General features: G+C 33.0%; 3 protein-coding genes across 3 annotated transcripts; all 3 read right to left on the minus strand.

Moving 5' to 3' along the window:
- Positions 1-221: 221 nt before the first annotated feature.
- On the minus strand, positions 222-3067 carry LOC111384128 (integrin-linked protein kinase 1-like). Its single transcript, XM_023008370.1, has 9 exons — positions 2963-3067; positions 2714-2808; positions 2176-2296; positions 2024-2103; positions 1847-1909; positions 1572-1684; positions 1397-1482; positions 1066-1184; positions 222-501 (listed from the first exon to the last, which is right to left on the minus strand). Exons 1-9 carry the CDS (start codon positions 2987-2989, stop codon positions 366-368), a joined length of 840 nt encoding a protein of 279 aa, XP_022864138.1. The 5' UTR covers positions 2990-3067; the 3' UTR covers positions 222-365.
- A 1144-nt stretch (positions 3068-4211) lies between these two features.
- On the minus strand, positions 4212-5872 carry LOC111384124 (integrin-linked protein kinase 1-like). Its single transcript, XM_023008364.1, has 2 exons — positions 5459-5872; positions 4212-4526 (listed from the first exon to the last, which is right to left on the minus strand). The coding sequence occupies exons 1-2, from the start codon at positions 5495-5497 to the stop codon at positions 4212-4214; spliced, it is 354 nt and encodes a 117-aa protein (XP_022864132.1). The 5' UTR covers positions 5498-5872.
- Positions 5873-16309: 10437 nt separating this feature from the next.
- LOC111384127 (F-box/kelch-repeat protein SKIP4) lies at positions 16310-19464 on the minus strand. Its single transcript, XM_023008368.1, has 3 exons — positions 19349-19464; positions 18161-18646; positions 16310-17040 (listed from the first exon to the last, which is right to left on the minus strand). The coding sequence occupies exons 2-3, from the start codon at positions 18634-18636 to the stop codon at positions 16425-16427; spliced, it is 1092 nt and encodes a 363-aa protein (XP_022864136.1). The 5' UTR covers positions 18637-18646; positions 19349-19464; the 3' UTR covers positions 16310-16424.
- Positions 19465-22926: the final 3462 nt, after the last annotated feature.

The raw sequence follows: 22926 nt of genomic DNA on the forward strand, positions 1-22926 counted from the left end.
ACAACAATTTGTAGGAGTTTCTCAAGCTTCTTTGGCTTAAACCACACCCAAGAAACTGGGCTCTGCAGTATCTCCATTTCCCCTCTAACTGCTTCTCCTTATTGCATTCAAGAATAGTTGTAAAGGGTAGATTAAATAATTGGTGTTTGATTTCAATTTTATGTTTGCTGGTGCCCTCCAAAGGGTACTAAACATGACATAACTAAAGATTTAACATCGAGTATTATAATTTTGCTGTACTTAGAAGAAAGAAAGATAAACACAATATATAAGATGAAACAGGATAAGACAGCAAATACACCAGCACAAAATAAGCTGCAAATGAAAAAGAAAAATGTCATTATATGCAATGTACCAAATTCATCTCATAACACAATACAGCTACAGCAGTCTACTAAGGCTTTTTGCTGTAGACGTTCTTGGATGATCTCCAGCTGCAAAATAATTTCTGCAAATGAAGGTCTAAATTCGGGGTTCTTATGCCAGCATTCTCGTAGAAGCCTGCCAAAGGTAACGACTTTAATCAGGCAACCTTGATTTGGTACACGAAACTGGCATAACCCCAATTCCAAGAGCAACAATGGATGAGAAGGAAAAAATAGAAATGCACGCACAGAAACACAGAGATTTATAGTGGTTTACCCTTAATGCCGCTTCAAATTTTTCACTATATGAAGGAGAATTACAGGGTTTTCCTCACAGCTCGTTGGCTTTGATACACGATCCTTGGATTCTTATTTATAGCATACAAACTAGGACAACTTAACAAAAACATATAAATACTCACCCCTATAATAAAAAAAGTAATCGTGGTTGAGTAGATCAGTTTCTGATAAGTTCATTTGCCAGTAATAACTTTGAAATAGTGATGTAATGATATAATCACAATTATCAAATGAACAAAGTATTCTTACAATCCGGTTTCAGAAAAGAGTAGCATGTAAGATTTACTGGAATTTTGATGCTGGTATACTATTACAATGACATCACAAGATTTCATGGTCATTGGAAAGAGAGAGAATAAAAATAGGAAGGTCGGATATGAGGATTATTTAATTAACTCACAATTTGATTGGTTCCGGATATACATGTGAAGATACAGATGGCCGTAAATCTTCATATGCTCGCTTGTCTGCCAGTTTTTCTGGATCTTCTCCCTTATTTGACGGTCCTCCTTGGAACATCTGTAGCATTTTCATTTATGGCAAGACAGCATTCCGAAGATATTAGAAATTATATGTGCTTAGAAAGAACTTTAATATTATGTTTGGTATGGGACAATACTAATGAGGAGAAATAAGTTTAAGTCCAATATAATGCACTACCATTTCTGTCTAATTCTGCATACCATACATGCCTTAGATGACTATTGTATAAAGATAAGAAATCTGTTCACCTCATGGACAATCAAAGCAAAAGAAAAGACATCCACGCCCTTCCCATAAGATTCTCGACGAAAGACTTCTGGAGCCATATAGCGGTCTGATAATCATTACAAAAGCATTTTATAAGAATATGAGTTAGTCGACTAAAAAATTATCCGTTTCACAGAGGTATCAGGCTAGTCCTACAGGATCCAGTTCCACCAGTCATTTTATAACCCTGAGCATCTTTTTCCTGTGCGATTTTGCTGAGACCAAAATCTGTGACTTTAAGGTGCCCAGCCTCATCTTGCAAAACATTTCTGCAAGAAAAGTAAACTTCTACCATAACTCTCAAGACTATCATACAAGAAGAATTTGGGAAAAAATGGCACTGGTAAATTTAGCAGATTAATTCGTATATTTGCTTTCCCATATCAATGACTAAAAACATTAGCATAATGCGATTGGAAGGTTGCCCATACCTTGGTGTCAAATCTCTGTGGATTATGGGACGAGGTTTATGCTGATGAAGATAATTCATACCTCTGTAAACACAAAAATTTGTCCGCGATCGAGGGGATAACTGAATAGTATGATTAGGCTCCATACAATCCAATAAGATACATATATGGAAGCACTAGTGCTTGTTAAACATGTACCTTGCAATATCTAAAGCATAGGCAACAGCAGTCAGTGTATCAAGTCTTCCCTTTCTTTTCAATATATCATATAAACTTCCCTAGCATTCCAATTTATCGAAGTATTAGCACATGCATCCCCCAAGACTCAAAAATCAGAAGGTCACACTTACATTTCGTAGATACTCGGTGAGGAAAATCAGGCGATCAGGGTGATTTAAAACGCCAAGGAACTGCACTATATTAGGGTGACGCAATTTTTGCCACAATGCTAGTTCCTTCAGAAAATTCTCCCTGTAAGCAATTAAGATTAACCATATGCCAATAAAAAGCTTTTTCAAAATATAATTGTCATGCATATTTTTACTCATCAAGATATCAACAGAATTTCATCTGGGACAGTATCATTTAGTTACGATATACTTTTAATCTAAAGGAGAACAAGTAAAAATGACTAATATAAAACAAAGATAACAGAATCATTGTCAAGTTTTTAGTGAAGCTTACACGTTCACTTTTTAGATCTTCATAAATAGAAAAAGTCAGATAACTATTTAGATGCTTTTCTTCCTTTTCAATATTGTAAAATTTGTGTGTAACTCCATCAGATGATACAATAGTAGAAAAGGAACAGAGATTCAACAAAGAATGTAGCCATATATAAAATTCTTATTTTTAAAATGACATAAAGTAATAAATAGTAGAACTCACTTCACCATCTGGTTTGACGCGATGGATGAACGAATTGTTTTTGCGGCAACTTCTGTGCCGCGCCACCTAACTAAATAAACTTCACCATATGCGCCCTGTCATTAGCATTTAAAGATGCTATTTTCTTATTAGATACAACAACTAAACTTGAATGTACAGATGTGTGCTTTTGGCCAGAGGAGTAAAATCTCAAAGATGATTTGGCTTTAAAGAAGATAGTTGCCTTGGCTTTCAGGAAAGAGAAATTACTTCTCCAATAAGAATTCTGTCTGCCATTTTCACCTCTGTGTGATCAATTTCATAATACGGAGTCTGAGAGTCAAGTCCCACCTGTCCCAAGCAATTGAAATAGAATATTTAAGTACTTTTCAGAAAATTTAGAAGGCATAGATGAGACGCAACATTTTTAGACCCTTCTTAATTTCAACTTTGCGGTTAAAACAAATAATCACATTGGTGATTAAAAGCTAATGAAAATGGCAATGCTATCCAAGATCTTGTCTTTCTCAAGGCTGCCATTGATAGATAATGATTATAGTCATTATAATTTAATGTCATTAGATTCAAAAAATTCTTTCACAAATTAATGACCAAAATAAATATTTTCATCAAGTGCATGTTTCACTAAGCTTAAAAAATTTATTTACAAATAAGTTTTAAATAAATAATTCTTTAGTTATTCAAAGTTAAAAATAAGTTACTTATCTTGACAGTAACTCCTACCTTATTGTTAAAATAAATTAGTTTTTTTACTCGTAACTAAGTAAAATGTAATATATCCAATTATCCAAACGTGTTTGGAAATAAAAAGTTACTTAGAAGTAACAACTTTATATTACTCATCAAAGTTAGCCAAACATATTGATAATCCCATGAATGAAGATATCTAAATGCACACAGTTTATCAAGCTTTTGAATTTTCAAGATTATCATCCACATATTCTGAGTGTCACAAGGCATAACAATTATGTTGAACCATTTGATCGTCAAAGAGAGCGACATACATATCATTAAATATAGTCTTCAACATGCCTTCTCACATGTAGGTGGCGTTGTGATAGATCTAAAAGCTTAAATTGTAAATCTTGTCTTCAACAAGGAACAAACATGAGATACTAGAGATGAACTGTGATATGTTACAGTTTATGCAAATGTGCGAAAACTTTGTACAGACCTTTAATATCAAATAAATCAGAATGTTGGGGGGGGGGGGGGGGGATTTTCTTTAAATTTGCTATGATCGGGAAAATTGGATAGCAAATGATAAATATCAACGAGGTTATTCTGCTCAAGTAGCGATAGCTTAGATTACTATGGACAGAATGAGAGTAAACTTGGTCTCAAATTTCAACAAAGGAAGTTTAAGGACGTATAAATGCAATTTGACCACTAAAATTCCAATTAGGACTGAAATAAATAGTCAAATAATAAGCCAGCACCAAGAAGCATGTCTGGTATGCAACGATTTATAGGAATTAACATTACAGCAAAACAAGATTTAGCTCATGTTTTGTTCATTGATACTGCTTGAGACTATCCAATTCTCCCTAACAAAAATCCACAAGTATGCACTCACCGTGCGACCATAGCGATCTGTGGAGTTAACATCAGCTAGATTCTCAAGAAGTAGCTTGACGATCTCAGTACACCCTTCACATGACGCTAAATGCAGTGCTGTTCTCTTATCATAGTCAGCTAAATTAATGTCTACTCCTTTCTTCAGTTCCTGTATAACACCAGCCTTATCACCCTTACTTGAACAAGATAGAAGGCGATATGGACCTTCGGAGTCAATTCTCTGAGATGGCATCCGCTGTGGAAAACCACAAGGTAACCAACATTGTTTAAGATAGAATTTGAAGACTAGGTTCCCATGTCATGCAGTGGACAAAACAGATAAATTACTCGAATGAATAAAAGGAAACAGGATCATTTTCGATAAGTTATCCCCGAATTTCCAAATCATTAAACTAATTGCAGAAATACTGACATAGATATGATAGAAGTTCTTATTTATTTTGATTTGTCCATAACATTATACACTAAGTTAGGACAACACTAATACCCTTTCAGTTCTGCTGAGTTTGCAAATCGGAATTGTTAGTTGCAGAACAATTTCAGCAATCCATAGTCTCATATAGCAATTGACATGCAAAAATTTTCAATTTACTACTGAATTCACTATAAATTATTCATCAATTGAAGCCATCATGCAAATCGGGTGACGGCTAAACAAGACTGTGGAACTACAGCAAATACTTTCAGTTAAAGGTTACAACTTCCTATCTCTCTATACACTCACAGATGTTCATATGACAACATAATAGAAAACATCGTATGCTGGTGTCAGAATAAGCTTATTTAAATAAATAAATAACTCTATGCATAATACTAAACTAGTACGTAGTAATTTAATTTCACAAAACAACTATTTCACCTTCACCATCACTAACAGTAACAAAATTGAAAAACAGAATTGTTTCCTATATTCCATATGTTCCTAAGTAGTCAATTCTCTGCACCCCATAATGTAGTTAATCTAATGCTACTTTATTTCAAAATGGTCCCAATTTAACTTGATTAAGCAAAATCAAGATGAACTACAACTTTTCTCAATTAGAAAGAAGCTTAAAAGTAACTTCCTTTTAAGCTTAGCCATACGTGCTCTAACTGCTATCTAAATAAAACTTAAGATACGAAGCAACAAAAATGCAGGTTGAACTTTGTATTACGGGAACATATTACCTTAGAGGATGATGATGAATGAAGCCCGTGATCTTCCATGGAAGGAAAAGGGAAATATAAAACATAGAGAACCCAACGTCACTGACAAATGCTATTTTTAAAAGAAAAAAGAAGTTAAAGGAAAATATGAGCTATATATAGAATTTCGAATCTTTGGTGATATCAAAATCATCCAGAACGATTGTAATCGCATCGTAGTATTCTATGAAAAATAATGTTTTCTTGTGTGGAAATTACAACTGGAAAATGGAGAACTTTGGGTCCGTCGTCCAAAGTGATTGATTAGGAAAAATGGGTGAGGATTGAACATATTGTATTTTAGCAGCTTCGATTTTGACAAGGAATGTATTGCCATTTCTTTGATGGTGACAATAGATTTCTGCATTTCCGTTTGTGGAAGGGGTGAACGGTGGTTCCATTTGGGAGGTTGGTGGTATATTTTTTAACTCAAATTATTTTACGTGGTTTGAAATTTTTTTCAAATCAAATCAAATTTATTTTTTTTCGAATCGAGCCAAATCAAATCAAACCATAATTTGTGATTTGATTCGATTTTAATTCGTGATTTACCTTTCGACATTATAGTAATATATTTAACATAAGTTAACGTATATATTTAAACTATAACTAATAATGTAAATTATAAATTACATTTATATTTATCATGAAACCTATGAATAAATTATTTTCAAAGTTTGTTGTCAAAAGATGTTAATAAAATAAATACAACTTTCTTTATTTTTATTTACATTTTATTGTTTGACATTCATTTTGTCATATAGCGATTGAAAAATGTAGAATTACATTCTGCTATTATAGTTTTGTTAAAACTCCTTTCATCTTGCTAGTGAGATGTTAAATAAAGATTAAACAAGATATGTTTTAAATGTACAAAGATTGATAAAGTTTCAATTTATTGGGAATTGACGAATTTCATTGTCTAACTACTTTATGAAAGTAGAAAGTAGTAGTATTAGTTAGGGAATTTTAATATTTTCACACAATCAATACAATTGTTATTCGTTCTTTCCAAACTACAAACAAGTTCATTAATCATCTAAGTACAAAAACAGTTATTTTTCTATTTAAACCGTAATTCACAAGTGTATAATAAGTTCAAAAATAACAAATAAAAGAAAAAATAACAAAAAAATGACTTGATTGAGAATCTAAGACATACTGAAAGAGAAGAAAGAAATAGGCATTTCAAGTAGAAATTAGCTTACTAATATAAGAAGGCGACCGATGATTCGTCCAGCAGTTGTAGATAAGCGTCAAATCTTAGGAAAATGAGAGTTTATGTTAGGGCTTCTAAACTTTTGACGTGATTTGCTAAGGTGGTTTTGTTGAATTATGATTTGGATTGTTCAAAATATATGTTTTTTTTTTTTTTCATTTCATATGATTTTGGAATAATTTTAGTTTAGTTTAGATATCGGGTGAAGGTATGTGTTGTGAACTTGTTAAATCATAAGTCAATAATGATGAATTTACTTTACTTTATATGATTATTTCAATAGGTTGATTATAATTTGTATTACTAAATTGGTTTTTTTTCTGAAAAATGAAAACTGTAAAATTTTTAAGTTAATAAAATTAATATTTTAATTAAAAAATTTAAAATGGTCCGTTTCGATTTTGTGCGATTTTTGAAAATCAAAATCTAAACCAAATCATTTTGAAAAAGTTTGGTTTGGTTTGGTTTGAAGGAAAAAAACCACGGGTCTACGTGGGCCAAATTCAACGATTTCAATTCTGTTTGCGATTTCGCGATTTTTTTTTTGCAACCCTAGTTTTTGGACAGTTGCTCCGGTAATTGGATGGATTATGGCAAACCAAAAATGTATCACGTCCTAAATATAACGGCACATGGTAATTACTAATTAGCACAAAATATTTTTATCTTTAATTTTTTGACATTTTCATCCCATTTTCACCCTTTTTTTGCGAAAAATGTCTTTTCATCCACTTACCGTCAATTATTCGATTAGTTCAATACAAAAATATAGTTTTCTTTCAAACACTAAGGATAAAATAGTCTCAATTCATTTTACCCCTTCATCTCCTCTTACCAGCGAAGGTTCCACTACAGTTTCTTCTTCAAAAAAAAAAAATCTCGTTTTCCTTCTATTTTACAATCTTTCCTCCTTTCTCCTCTGATATGTTCTCATCTCATCTCGCGGGCACACGGCGAGAGTTTTTGGAAGAGCAAATGTAAAAAAACGTTACGAGTTCTGCATTTTTGTTTTTCATTTCGTATTTTAGTATTTTACATGATTTAGAGTTCGTGTCGAATGTTGATGCTATTTATTGTTGTTACACAAGCCTTCGAGGAGCAACACGTGTCTTCCATTTTGAGCAATTCCGGCAACAATGTATCCATGTACGGTATAGTATTCATCCCTAATTTTTTGCGTGAATTCATCCAATTCCACTATGCATTTACGTAATTTTAGTGTGCAATCCCCCAATTTATGTTCATTTAAGTGTGGTGCATTCAGTGTTTCTTCGTCACTGTGCATATTTCACTTTGCTGTGAATTCATTGTGCATTCAGTGTTTATCAAGTTACTTGACATTTCGAATCAAAGCTTGAAACTCCCCAATTTATTGCTTGAATTTGAAGTGAACTTTATACTATTGCATGCAAGTGTTAATTCTCAATATATCACCGCTAAAGTACATTATAGAGGTCAATTTTATGATAAGCCAAACAATGTAGCATATGAAAAGGGATTCGTGCTTTTTCATTGACTTCTTTCATGGTAAATGATACACCAAAGAGAATTTGAGTAAATGATTTGTGATAGAAGGGTGTTTAAGGAAAGGGTTGATGAGATTGGAGAGTGAAGAGGATATGAAGGAAATATTTAGAATAGGGATGGACATCCAAACGTGAAGTTATATGTCGTAGCCCCATTGCAACCGTAGCATTACCTTTGCATCCTTGGTCTTCACAAGTTGATGAAGACCGAACATTTGAAGATTGTTATGTATCATCCGTTGCAGAAAATGGAGGGAAGGCTGAAGGTAATTGGTCAGACCAATTTGTGCAAGAGAATGCTGAAGAGTTGTGGTAATAGTATGATGAAACCTTACAATACCAGAATGAGGAAAATACAAATGTGGGTGATTTGAGTGTGGAAGAGGATGAAGTTGTGGTTGAAGATCAAAATGAAAAACTAAGAGTGAAGAGGAAATCAAAGGTTTGGTAGAATCCGATTATAAGATGGAGCAAGAGCTTGAAGCTACTGCTGAAGCTGGGGTGAATTGGTTAATTTTGATTTTGGATTTGGTATATCAAATGAGCAGCAAGTTTGGGATTTGGATACCAACTATGGGGACTCCGATGATTTATGATGCATTTATAGTGAAGAGGAGTGCGATACAAGTTCAAGAAGTAGGGTTTCCAATGATGCTTTCAATGTACAACAGGTATGGAGGATCCAGTGTTTGGAAAATGTAACGGAAACATATTGTTTACTTCAATTTAAACCTATTTTGCACTTTAGTTTGATGACATCTTATATGCATTGATTTTTTTAGTGTGTAGGCTTAGTATTTGAGTCAAAGGAAATGTTAAAAGCTGCAATCACTGCCCATTTAGTTAGAAGCAACAAAGAGATTAAGTTAGAAAGGATGACGTCATGAAACTCACATATTAAGAGCTAAGTGTAAGGGAGATTGCCCATGGGTATTGTATACTACCAAGGAACATAGTAAAACAAGTTTTGCGATCTAAACTTTTGTAGAAGATCACATTTGCCCTATTATGTATAAGAACTTCGGAGTAATCTTGGATGCTGAAGCAAACATGTCAATTAGTATATTTATGGAGAGGGTTAAGTAGGATAGTTTGAGTGACATCTCACCTTGGCAAGTGTATAGAACAATTGGAGAAGGCACTTGAGTAAAGGTAGGGACTTTTTCGCAAAGAATTTTTAAAGGCAGGGATGTTCTTTGAAAAAAGTATTACAACATAGGGATTATCATCACAAGATTAATTCGATATTGAACAAGACTAGTTCATCTTCACCATTGAGCCAAATGGACCATTCACTATTGAAATTGGATATGTACTTTACAGCAATAAATTTGCAATTGCTCTCCTCAATTTTTCCCTTGGTGACACCCTTAATAAGCCTAAAAATGAAAATGAACATCGCTAGTTCATCGACCACCCATTCAATATATATTTTCATTTATCAATATAAATCTTTTCAGTAACCAATCATGACAGCAGCCATTGTTTGTATTTCTTCACCCATTTTTTCTTTATTTAATGTAATAATTTCATCAATTACTTTCATACTCATATTATTGTTACTTATGGAATAACTATTTTGAAGGCCGAAAAAAGAGGTTAAATGGGTTGAGACTATTTTATCCTTGGTGTTAAAAAATAAAATTGTGCTTTTGTATTGACTTAATAGAGCAACTGACAGTAAGTGGATGGAATGACTTTTTTTGCACAAAAAAATAAAATAAAATGAAAATAACGGTAAAAATGCCAAATAATGAAAGATAATGACGTTTTTCACAATAAACTTGAAATGTAGGAACGTTTTGTGCTAATTACCTTAACAATAAATTAAAGTAGTTATCCCCAACCTTTATCTACCCAATCATGCTATATGTATATTATTGTTTACACCATTTTTTACATTGTGCCACATGGCTATCTATGATTGGATGGTTAAAAAACACAATTTTTCACCCAACGCTTTATGAAATACAATGGAATGTACACAAAGATATACATCATGGAATGGACACTTAACATAATTCTTATTCACCGTCTAAACCCATTTCTAACCCTTCTCTCTCAAAAAAACCCATCATAATATAAACATACACAAACTTATAATCCACGCACAAGAATCTTGTTCCTCATAATTGTAACTACAATACCCTTTATTTTTTTTGGTGGTTTTTTTGCGGTTTTTTGTTAAGTTTGGAACACAAATTAAATTTTCTTTTATTAACAACAATTGCTTTTTACACCCCAAAGACACACACACACACACACACTTCTCTTATTTTATTTTAGAAGTGCTATCAATAATTTACTCCACTCCACTAGACCTTTTTCTCTCTTTCTCTCACCATATATGCACTGCCTTTCTCCCCACTTCACACATACACTTAATATCATATATTTTGTCTTTCACTTCTTTCATCTACACATTCATATGCAATACACTACAACACTATATGAAGAGGTAGGAAGTCGGTGGAATTGGTTCAACTAAATTCTATATTATTCCTTCTATTGCTGGGAATTCTCAAAATTATCTAGATTTCTCCATGAATGGTGTTGGTCTTCAACTCAATATTTTCCAAATTTTTCTACAAATGTAAGTTAAGGAAGGTGGAAGACTCTATAATTTTTCTTCAAGTCGGTGATGACTTCAACAATCTTCCCTTTAGCATCGATTTTTCATTTTAAATATTTTCTTTTTAGTCACGCTCAGCTCTACCTCAAACTCAACCAGTTTTGAAGCAATCGATCCTTCGTTCAATGCGTTATCGACTTCAAATATATTTGATTCTTTTGTACTCTTCTTTTCATCTATTTTTCGGTTAGCAAATTTAAAACTTGATTTCTCATCTCTATCTGATTTTTTTATTTTTCATTGTAAATCTATTTGTACCTCAATTTCTATTGATCCTTCGTTAATATATTCTGGACCATGTTATATTGTCAGGATTCTCAGTCATTCTTATACGCTATTCTTTATCACCTGATACTTGTAAATCTTTGGATTTCTTAGCACTTTGTTGTGCTTTTATGATCTCTTGCAATTTATTTTTCATTTTCTTTAAATCTAGTAGTTCCACCCTCTTAGATGTCAGCCCCCATCCTTTGCGGTGTTTTCAAAGAATATACTTCCTCAAACACCTATTTCAAGTCTGTTAATTCCTTCCTCTGTGATTCAACCAAGAAGATTCTTTATGAACCATGATGTCCTCTCTCGAGTCATCAATTCAATCATTTTCGCAATCCAATTGTTCAGGGAGGACCACTACTAATGCTGATTCATCTTTTAAACTTGAATTAAATTTCTTTTCTTGAGCTTGCTCAATTATTGTTGTGGATGTCTTATCATTTCATTTTTATTCACTATTGTATTTTTCTTACTTATTGGAGGTTGCTATATTGCCTTCTATTGACCCCTTTTAAATCAAAAGTCTCTGCGTAATGGCCTCATTTGTCACATACAAAAAATAAGCGATTAGTTCGTTGAAATCCTTTGGACGAATGACCTTTCTTAACTAGACTTTGTTTGGCTCCCCTTATCACAAAATCTTCTTCATGTTTATTTTCTTTTAATTCTTTATTATTCTATTGACGACCTATTATTTTTAAGATAAATAATGTTTCTTCCTCCTCTTTCTTTATTGAGATCCATAACATTTGTCTAGTCAACTCTTCTTAGTCGATCAACAAATTTTCAAAATTAACTAATGAAGGTTGCTTTAGCCAACCTTGTATAACGACAATGAAACCTCTAAATTTGGGGTCTCAAACCATGTATGATTATTCTTCTCATTCTAAAATCCAAAATTTTACTTAAAGCATCAACAACTCATTTTCTAGCAATTGCAATTTCAAGTCATTTTTCTTCGAGAAGAGTGAGCACAAAGTTTCCCATGCTGCCTTTGGTGTAGTCTTATCTCTTAAGCGCTCCAACAATTCTTCCTCAATTGTTATCTTTATAACAAATAAAGCCTTACCTGCTTTGATTCTCAACTTTTTCAAACTAATGGCTTTCCCCGGTAGCATCATGTCATTTCAGCCAACTACTTCCCACAGCTATTGCATTTAGAGATATGACTCCATGTAAGTTTGTCATGTGGTCTAATTCTGATTATTGAGCATTCTCATTCTACCTACCACTTGTAGGTTGCCTATTGTGATTTGATTCACCCTCTCGTAATCAAGCAAATGTTATGAAAACTTTACAATCACCTTTTATGCTCAAAAATCCATCCCCGAAGGCTACTCTCACACCAAATTGTTAAGTTTTGAACACAAATTAATTTTTTTTATTAACAATAATTGCTTTTTACACACGAACATACACTTTTTTTATTTTATTTTAGAAGCACTGTCTATAATTCACTCCAATCCACTAGTCTTTTCTCTCTCTCTCAGTATATGTGCATTGTCTCTCTCCTCACTTCACACATACACTTAGTGCTTGTTTGATAGGAATTTTGATAATTGATTTTTTTTTACCGTTGAAGATAAAGTGGGTCCTACTCGTGAGAGAAGAATTCAAAAATGACGGCTGAAATAGTAAAAGAACGGTCAAAAAATTGATTTTAATTAGCTTAAAATTTCTACCAAACAAGCACTTAATATTATATATTTTGTCTTTCACTTCTTTCACTACACGTACATATGCAATACACTACAACACTATACGTAGAGGTAGGAAGTCGGTGGAATTGTTCTGTATTATTATCCCTTCTATTGCCGGTGGTAGAATTCTCCAGATTATCTAGATTTCTCCGTTAATGGCAGTTGTCTTCAACTGAATATTTTCTAGACTTTTTTACAAATGTAAGTTAGGGAAGGTGGAAGACTCTAGATTTTTTTCTTCAAAGTCGGTGATGACTTCTATAGTTTTTTTTTTGCTCAATTTATTGTACAGATGCGGTCAATTTTCACTTCCTTCAATCTTTGTTATTGACCTCGCGAATTAGACCCTCCACGTGGCCAACCGATAGCTGCTCCACGTAATCATCCCTGCGCACAGTCAACGCACGGTTAAATGCACACGGACGGAACCAGCGGGGATGACGGCGGCCGCATACACTCTGACGGTCAAGTTAGATTTTGGTGATCGGAACAGTGCTGAGGTTGTGCGAAAAGGGTGGGAAGGAGAATATATATTTACTTGTTATGGAGAGTTAAGTTGTAAGAGTTTCATTACTTTTACCTCTTGTTAAACCTTGGGTACTTATAGTTGAGGAGAACCGTTAGATGTGGGACACATGTATACATCTGACGGTGTGAGGCGTCTGCTCATAGGCGTCAATCAGCCGTGTCTATAGAATGGACGGGTAATAACTTCTCCCGAGTTGAGTTGACATAAAGTTGATACGTCACATCAACTAGGCCCATGGAGATATCAAATCAATTAAACTTTGGAGGAAGAAAGGATCTTGACACAGATCTCTTTCTGAAATTGGCGGCGGATCCTCTAACAGAGATCCCTAGAGTACATTGCGCTTCAGCGTCAGAGGCAAGAATGCTTCGGTTGGCTCAGTAGAATTGTTTGTGCCTCGCAACGCGTTAGCAACTCGCCAACATTAGTGGTGAAGTCACTTCGGAACCATTTCGGATGGGTGTTGGGCACCTCGTATGATGCAATGGCAGATTTTTCGAAGTGGTTCAGATAGCGGTGCAACATTTATCATCAAATGTTATGTCTATATTTTGCTACTCAATGGCTCTTCCGCGTTTCGTTTCACTATTTTATAGCTGACAATATTAACAATCTTGTAAAACCATAGCTCAACCTTTGCTTTAGTTTTAGTATTAGACTGTTCAGATTTTGATTCGAATTTGGATATGATTTTTTTTTTTTGTTTCTCCATGATTATTGCTTTGTTTGCACATAATAATTGTGGGGATAGCTAATAAGTGGGGTGCAAATTGGGAGCGATTGGAAATTGGGAATGGTGCGCAGGGGTGTAGACCTTTATGTGTGTGTAGCATCACCTTCGAAAATTTAGGAAGGTGTTGATGGTGGAGGAGGTGATGTTAGTTGGGGGTGTGGGGTTAAATATTAGGGTGGTGAATACACCACAATACTACATTATTTATTCATTTATTTATTTATTTATATTTGATTAGGAGTGTAATTGTAATTTATTGTGATGTATTTATTAAAAATAAATTTGAATTGTGGTGCAGTTAGTAAATTTTGTATTGGTAATATAATTATCCTTTCATTTTTCTATTCTAAACACCTACTAGACTTTTATTTTTGTCCTTGTTCACCCTTTTTTAAATTTATTTTTAACCACACATTTTATGGTCAAATTTTTTGTCAACTTTTTAATTACATATTCCATCAATTTTTATTAATTATCTGATCTTTAATTAAATCAAATAGGGGCTTTATTTAGTTGAAACACAAATCTACTATACTTAAAAGTCTAATAAAAAATTAGTTTTACTGTGCTGAACTAATTATTCTAAAATAAATTACGTTCTGATTTTTGAATGGATAGTATTTTTTTTAGAAAAATAAGTTACTGTTTGTTATAGATTTTTTAAAATTTATTTCTTTTCAAACTCATTTTCGACTATATATCTTCTGAATAAAATAACTTTATATGTGAATTGACAAATTTTCTTTATTTTTAACCGCACATTCTACACAAAATTATTTTTTGAAAAATATATATTCTGAAAAAAATACATCAAAAATGTTCTTTACATTTTTGCCAATGTGAATAAAATTTTGTTGATTAAAATAAAACAGTACTATAAATTTGTGGGGACTCCCTACACTTTGTAATTTTTTATTAAAAAAATTCTTCTTGTAGTCAAAATATACTTATTGCAAAAGAAGCTCCAAAATTTTAAATTAATCTAATTGGGACGAATAATTCCAAATCGATTTTATAAGTCAAAACAACTCCAATCATATAAAATTCACTTCGGAATTAACATTCATCATAACAAATTGAATGGAGGGTTCACTTCGAAATTAACATTCATCACTCCAATCATATAAAATTCACTTCGAAATTAACATTCATCATAATAAAATGGAAGGAGGGTTTGGCATATAAAAGTTGCAACAACAACTGTGTAATTCTCAGGAACTTTTAAGGTTAATTAACAAAACATTTTTACATTTCAATGTTATTGTACAAAACGTTTTTATCTTACATTTTTCGCATTTTCACCCCTAATATCTCATTTCATTGCAGAAAAGCTAGAAAATGTCATTTTCTCAATTAAAAAAAAATGTAAAAGACAAACATACCCTCTATTTAAGTAAAACAAAAAGAAAAGGAAAGAAAAATTAAAGAAAAAATTATAATTATGCTCCCAAACTTTTTAAAAAACTGCAAACAAGTCCAAATAAATTATTAAAAGAGTAACTAGCATAACACTTCCCAACCTTTCAATATTATTGTACAAAACGTCCCTACATTTCATTTTTTTAGCATTTTCACATTTAATTGCAAAAATCATCATTTTCATCAATTTTCTCAAATAAAATATGTAAAATGACCAATATACCCTACTATATAAATAAAACAAAAATAAAAAACAAATTGAAACTACAATCCTGAATTTTTCAAAAAAGTACAAATAAATTTTAAATAAATATTTAAAAAAATAAAAAATCATTCTTTTTTTATTATTTATTTGAAATTTACTTGTATTTTTTTTTTTTGACAAATTTGGTTGTATAATTACAATTTTTTCTTTATTTTTATTTTTTTAATTAAGAGGGTATATTTTTCATTTTCTAGTTTTTTAATTTGATGAAAATGATAATTTTCGCAATGTAATGTGAAAATAAGAATGAAAATGTCAAAAAATGAAAAGTAAGAACATTTTACACAATAATATGAAAAAGTAGAGATCTTTTGTTCTAATCACCCATGCAATAATTTATTTGGACTTATTTGCAATTTTTAAAAAAGTTAAGGAATATGATTACAATTTATTTTTTAATTTTTCTTTGTTTTATTTAATAGTAGGGCATATTTGACATTTTACATTTTTTATTGAGAAAATGACATTTTCATCAATGAAAGGTGAAAATGTATGTAAAAATGCCAAAATAAAAAGGTAAGGACGTTTTGCACAACATTGAAAGTAAGGGACAATTTGTGCCAATTATCCGAACTTTTAACACATGAAGACGAAAAACAATAGTCGAACATTTTATTTTCACGTCTCTGAACAATTTATTTTCATTCGTAATTCAAATTGCAAGAGGCTTACAACTTAACACGTCGTCCCAAATCATTTCGCCATCATCAGATTTCAATCTTGGAACAGAAGCACTTACCAATACACGATCCATATATATAGCATCTTCGACATCAAACACCACAGTGTCAAGTCCCTTTCCAATAACAAAAACTTTCGTTCCAATCGCCACTAGTCGATAAGGTGGCCTCGTGAGTATAGGCGACAATCTCGCAACTGCCATCCACTCTCGAATATCCTCCAGCCACATCATCAGCCTAATACCCGAAGATTGGTCCAGTACATACAACACATCATTTATAACAACTGCTGGACCCCGCCAGCCACATGCCATGTCAGCATCGACATGCTGCCATGTGCCATTTGATGGATCGTATACAACTGCATAGACATTAGAAGAAACAGAAGAGTGAACACAGCGTATATAAATTTTTCCCTTATAGACTACTGAATCTTCAATATCTGGAAGAATATCCGGGTATATAGAAGAACTCCAAGAATCAGTAAGGGGGTCGTAAGTGTCCCAGGAATGTGGATTGCTCGAGCTTGATCCAATCCCACCAATTGCATAGATTTTCCCATCCAAAGCCTCATAAGCAAAAAAGGACCTGAGCATGACAATAAACTCCAGATCAGCACGAAGTTTTTGCTATTGAACTATAAAGACACCATAAGTTGATATATATCTAGTATTCAGGAAGACCTAGGACCAAGGGTGTGATTGGCAGTGCTTAAAAGTTGACTGTTTTGCCAAACGTGATTTTTAAAGTCACCTTTACTAACAAGACTGACATCAAATCCGAATACACACCAACTCCACTTATCATAACCATATGAGAGGCAGGAGATTTGATCACCAAAATAAGAAACAGATTACTATCTTTCGAAAGCAACATGGTCATCTAACAAGAAGAAATAAGCGAAATAAAACAATGACCGCAACCGTCTAGCAAGACTGAGTGCTTATAATGACAAACGACCAATGTTGTGAGAAAAATGAACAATGAGGTGAATGGAGTTTTGAAAAGGTTCTAATGTCATTAGCAAATAAAAAAAAAAAAATTCTTGAAGTACATGGAGTCAGTCAACAAGGCTCTATGATCCACAGCTCTAAGATAAAAGTAATGCCGGGAAAATTTACATACAACTGTACCAGTGAAAGTGAGAATAACCAAGCCGTGCCTTTTTCATCACAGGTGAATCCAATAGTAAATTTTAAATTGCCAAAGATTATTATAGCATGAATACACAATATTCTCTACATTGACAAAGTACAAATCATGTTTAAACAGAAGTTAGCAAAAAGCATTTGGGAATAGAGATATAAAAATACATTGTATGCATAAAGATAATTAGTTATTTGTTCACGAAAGATGCCATGATCCACAGCTCTAAGGTAAAAGTAATGCTGCACACAGATTTAAATACAAATTTGTAGTTAAAAACAGAAGAGAAACTAAATTGAGAATAACTGAGCCATGCCATTGTTCATCACAAGTTAATCCAATAGTGAATCTTAAAATGACAGAGATTATTATAAAACGAAAATACGATATTCTCAACAATGACAAAATACAAACCATATTTAAACAGAAGTTAGCTAAAAGCACATGGGAATGAAGATGTGAAAATACATTGCATGCAGAAAGGTAATTATTTATTAGTTCACGAAATTTTAAACAGTGGCGTGAGCTGCACGTGAGTGAGATTACAAATAAGATCAATCACCTTGCAATGGATAAGGGGGCTGCTGTATTCCACGTGTTCATGGAAGCATCATAACAATAGACTTCGTCAGTAGCCTCTTCAATCCAACCACAACCACCAAACAGGTAAAGTTTCCTTCCCAATACTTCAAACCCTACGCCATTCCTCCTAAGGCATCGGCTCGGAAGATCTTGAATTCGCTTCCAACCCCTTTGCAATTGGTTACTGTCTAACACATGGCAGCGTAGTCCATCTGACTTGTCTCTGCACAAAGCATAAATCCAAGTCTCTTCCAAACAATTATTTCGGCGGTACAAATGCAGCTCATTGCTATACACCAATTCTCTCCATCTCTTTGAAACACAGTTGAGAATTGGATGGTACTTCCTAGGAACTCTTGCAAAGCAGGAAAGGGCTACATCATCGGGAAGACCGGGTATTAGAGCACCTTGCTCAGAATCTAATTGACTCCCAGATCCATGCTCCACGGAATCCATAATTGAGAAGCTAAATTGGAGATAAACATCAAAATAATTAGGATCTCTTCTTCAAAAAAAATCTCAGAGATGCGAACTCATTTCAAGTACAAGGTGAAGATAGTCTCAGTTTCCTATTCATCAACATAATGTTTAAAAACTTTTGATTGGTTATTTTAATACAATTCATAATAGCAAATACTGGAAATGTTGAGCATTAAAACAAAGGCGGCAATCCAAATTTACGTAGAATCAGGTCAATTCTTCTAACCCTAACTATTTTACATCCAATTAAGAATAGCTTAACGCAAATCTTGAGTGTTCAATATCAAACGGGGAAAAAATTCTATTAGGGAATTAGAAATTTTTCCAGTAATTGATACACAACAATAAAGATATAGTGTACTCGGAAATTTCCACGATAAATTGGTAATGTCGATAAAAACTTGCAGTAAACAGATAATAATAGCAATCCGAAGAGTTTACTTTATATTGTTTCTAACAATAATGAAAAAAGGTTAATCTTTCAATTTTATTTCTTCTCGAATTGATCCGTAAACAAGCTAAAATTTTATCAATTCAAACAATACAATTTAGATGAAAGGAGAAATCCCATTCATAGAAATTTGTTTAAATAAAAAGCTTATTTTCTTGTATAAACATACAGATAATATAAAAATAATTCAGAGAAACTTTAAAAATAAGAAAAACGAAATAATCACCGGGAACTGACCTTTTGAGAAATTGGGTTTCAAGATTCAGATCTGTTTCTCAGTAAAAGTATATGAATATGAAAAGTAAAAAGAATGGAGAGAGCAAGCAATAATTTGGTGTTATGAACAAGTTTCAGCCTTATTGGGGATCATTTTGACATTTTACCATCTTTTTTTTTTTTTTTTTTTTTTTTTATCCAGGTATCCCAACTTACATCAGACTAAATCCTGGACTCCCAAGACCCTTGTCCCTAAAACTTTGAAGGGGGTAAATCGCGGGTTATGCTTCAACTGGATCACAAATTCCCCCCATTGCCTGTACACTTCTACGCACAAAAGACCCTCCTCCACAGTGATTGTTCCATATCAAATTTTTTGGCCGCAGGTTCTCACCAGGAATCGAACTCTCCACCCTGCCACTGGAAGCAAGACAATGTTGATTGATCCACCAGTTGAGCTGTGCCCCGGAGGGCGACATTTTACCATTCTTGATAGGGTAGAAAGAATATTACTCGAGAAATACTTGGTAGGAGAATTGTCCTATGCGGTGTAGTCGTCATTGGATGAAACTAGGTCATCAAATTCAAGACTCCTCGTTAGACGGTCGCACACTACACAAGTATCTCTCCACATAAGGGAATTAGTAGTAAGTAGTTAGGGTGTCAAGTAGGACGGATCATTCTTCTACTTGGCTCTTCTCGTTCTATTTCATTAATAAGTCGAGCAATGAATCATTCATGCTAATCACTCCTTGGCTCATGCGAGTAGGCTTGCGAGGCGAGCAAGCCAACACGCCTAAAGCTCAAGCTTCAGCTACAAAATCCAATATTTAGCAAAAAACAAGTGAGTCACGAGTGGCTCCTGGTGTGAGGCGACCCCAAATTTCTTCAGACGAATTGGTTAGAATCTGGCTTGTCAACTGACTTGACTCGCTCCATTATTATCCCTATGAATAGTCAAACATTATGTATAATTTGATTTTCAACATTGCTCGAATTTAAGCCCCCCACTTTCCGAAAATTGTTGGACCTTGTCACAGTTTGTAAAGAAGTTTTTATTTTCAACAGATGATGTATATTGACGATACATTATAACTAGATGAAAAGTTCATAATTTTTGGACTAAAAGTAATAAACATGAATATGATTATTGTCAATAAATTAATATTCGCTAAAGTGGAAAAAATTATAATTCAAATAATATTATTTTATAGAGATTTTTGTACTAGAGGTGTATTTTATTATAAAGCAGTTAAGCCTAAAGCTAGACTTGCACTTTAAAGATTGTTCAGGCTCAAACTCCTTAGTCAAGGTGTAAATTTAGCTCACGAGCTCGAACGGCCCGTGGTTCAACTCGAAAAAAACTCTTAGCCAGCTCAACTAGTGCTTAGGCCGAGACCCATTTTAGGGTGTTGGGTCGAGCTCGAGTCAGCCCATGTGGCTCGATAGAATTTTTTTTTAAAAAAAATCAAGAGAAAAATAGTTGCCTTAACAGGGCAGCAAGATAGGGGTTTCAATGGGCCGAGCCGGCATGAGCTCAGCTCGTCCAAAAATGGGTGAGTTCGTGGCTCGTGAGCAGCTCGTGGGCCGAGCCGAGCCCGACTCGCAAGTAGACGTCGTTTTTCCATTTTTATTTTTGAAACAAATAAGTAAATTGGAAAATAAAAAAAGTAATTTTAATTTTTAAATCGTGAATTATATATAAAAAAATTAGGTAAAAAATTTAAACTTTCCTCCTTTATTCGGGCTTGGGATCGGTTACTTAAATTTAGAGTAGGCGGAGCTAAAATTTATGTTGTTTGTTTGTTTGTTCGTGTACAATTTTTTAAAGAAAATTTAAAACAATATTAAAAATTATTTTTTCAAGCAACGCTGTGCGTCCCCTTACATATAATTTCGAAATAAATTCCTTCTAAAAATTAAAGGGATAATCGAATGTCCTTTCAATTGTCAGAAGTCTTAACTTCGAAGATTATATAGAAGTCTTTCACTTCGAAAATTATATATAATCTTCGAAGTGAAAGACTTCTGACAATTGAAAGGACAATCATTCAATTATCCTTTCAATTTTCAAAAGAAATTTACTTCGAAAATTATATGCAAAGGTACGCACAGCGTTGTTCGAGAAAAGAATTTAAAATGTAGATATATAGTAATAATAGTACCAAGTACTAACAAAAATTTAACTAAATTGGTGGAAAGAATTTTTTTTTTTTTTTTAACTAAAAGAGATAGAAAAAAATTTTCTTCTTAAAATAGATAAAGTATAAACCCCCCTCTTTTATCCGGGCTTAGGATCGACAACTTAAATTTTCAGTAGGCGGAATTAAAAATTGTACACGAACAATTTTTTGTAGCGTGTATAATTTTTTTTAAAGAAAATTAAAAATAACAATAAGAAAAGAAAAGTTTCATCAATATAATTAAATTAAATATCACTTGAAGACATACAATTTCGGCATATTTATCTTGTAGTCGAAAATAAGCGTCATGTCAATCCTTAACGCACTAAAAGCAGACTCCGAAGCAACAGTGCTAATCGAAGGTGTCAGCAGATCTTTTGCAATCGCAGATATAACTGGCCAACGTCTTTCATACTTTCGCCAGAATTCAATTATTTCGTCTAAACTTTTTTTAATTGTTTTATCTATTGGCATATTCTGGTTGAAATAATCAATTAATTTAGCAGGCAATGCATTATGGCTTGAGCCCGTAGATGTTTGATGAGAATGAGATACAAATGGTGACGACATGACAGTGGTAGTAGATGAACACATTGCAGATGAATCATATCTATATGAATTAATGCCTTGAAATAAATTAAATATTTCCGCATCTTCTTCTTCAATTTCAGCGGAAGGAGTAGGTGCAGATGGTACCCGACTAATATTGGTACCCATTCGGTTCGCATATATTTCATACATTTCACATAATGTTTGCTCTAAATTTCTATATGTGATAGGTGTATCAAATGTTAAAACGTTTGAAATTTGATCAATTATATATTTAGTTCCCGATAAAATTATATCGGGGTCCATCACGCATGCTAAAAGAAATAATATAGGCAAATCTTCCCAATATTTTTAAATTTTAATTTCATAACAATTATAATTTCACTAAAATCAGTGACATTTCTGTATTTATGAAATGTTCTTGCAATTATATAAAGACGTTCAAGCACCATACAGCTAGTGGGATAGTAAACGCCCGATAAAACCTTAGTGGTTTCATAAAAAAATATCAAAAATCTTTTAACTTTCAAAGATATTTGCCAATCACGTTCAGTCAACATACCCTCTTCATCACTTCTAACATGTCTATTGTTATAAAAGTCGGTTATTAAATATTCAAAACCTTCACAAGACTTTAATAACAAGTAAATAGAGTTCCATTTATGACCGACGTCGCTAATAAATGTTTTAGCATTTTGCACTACTATTTCGACACAATAATTCTCAAATGCTTGTTTTTTATTTGGGGAGATTGTGATATATATTAGTACGTTCATAATATTTTGAAGTTCATCCTTTATATATTTTAAAACATTTTGGACAATTAAATTCAAAATAAGACATACACAACGAATATGAAACAAATAC

Source organism: Olea europaea, unplaced genomic scaffold (assembly GCF_002742605.1).
Source record: "Olea europaea var. sylvestris unplaced genomic scaffold, O_europaea_v1 scaffold2850, whole genome shotgun sequence".
Classification (NCBI taxonomy): domain Eukaryota; kingdom Viridiplantae; phylum Streptophyta; class Magnoliopsida; order Lamiales; family Oleaceae; genus Olea; species Olea europaea.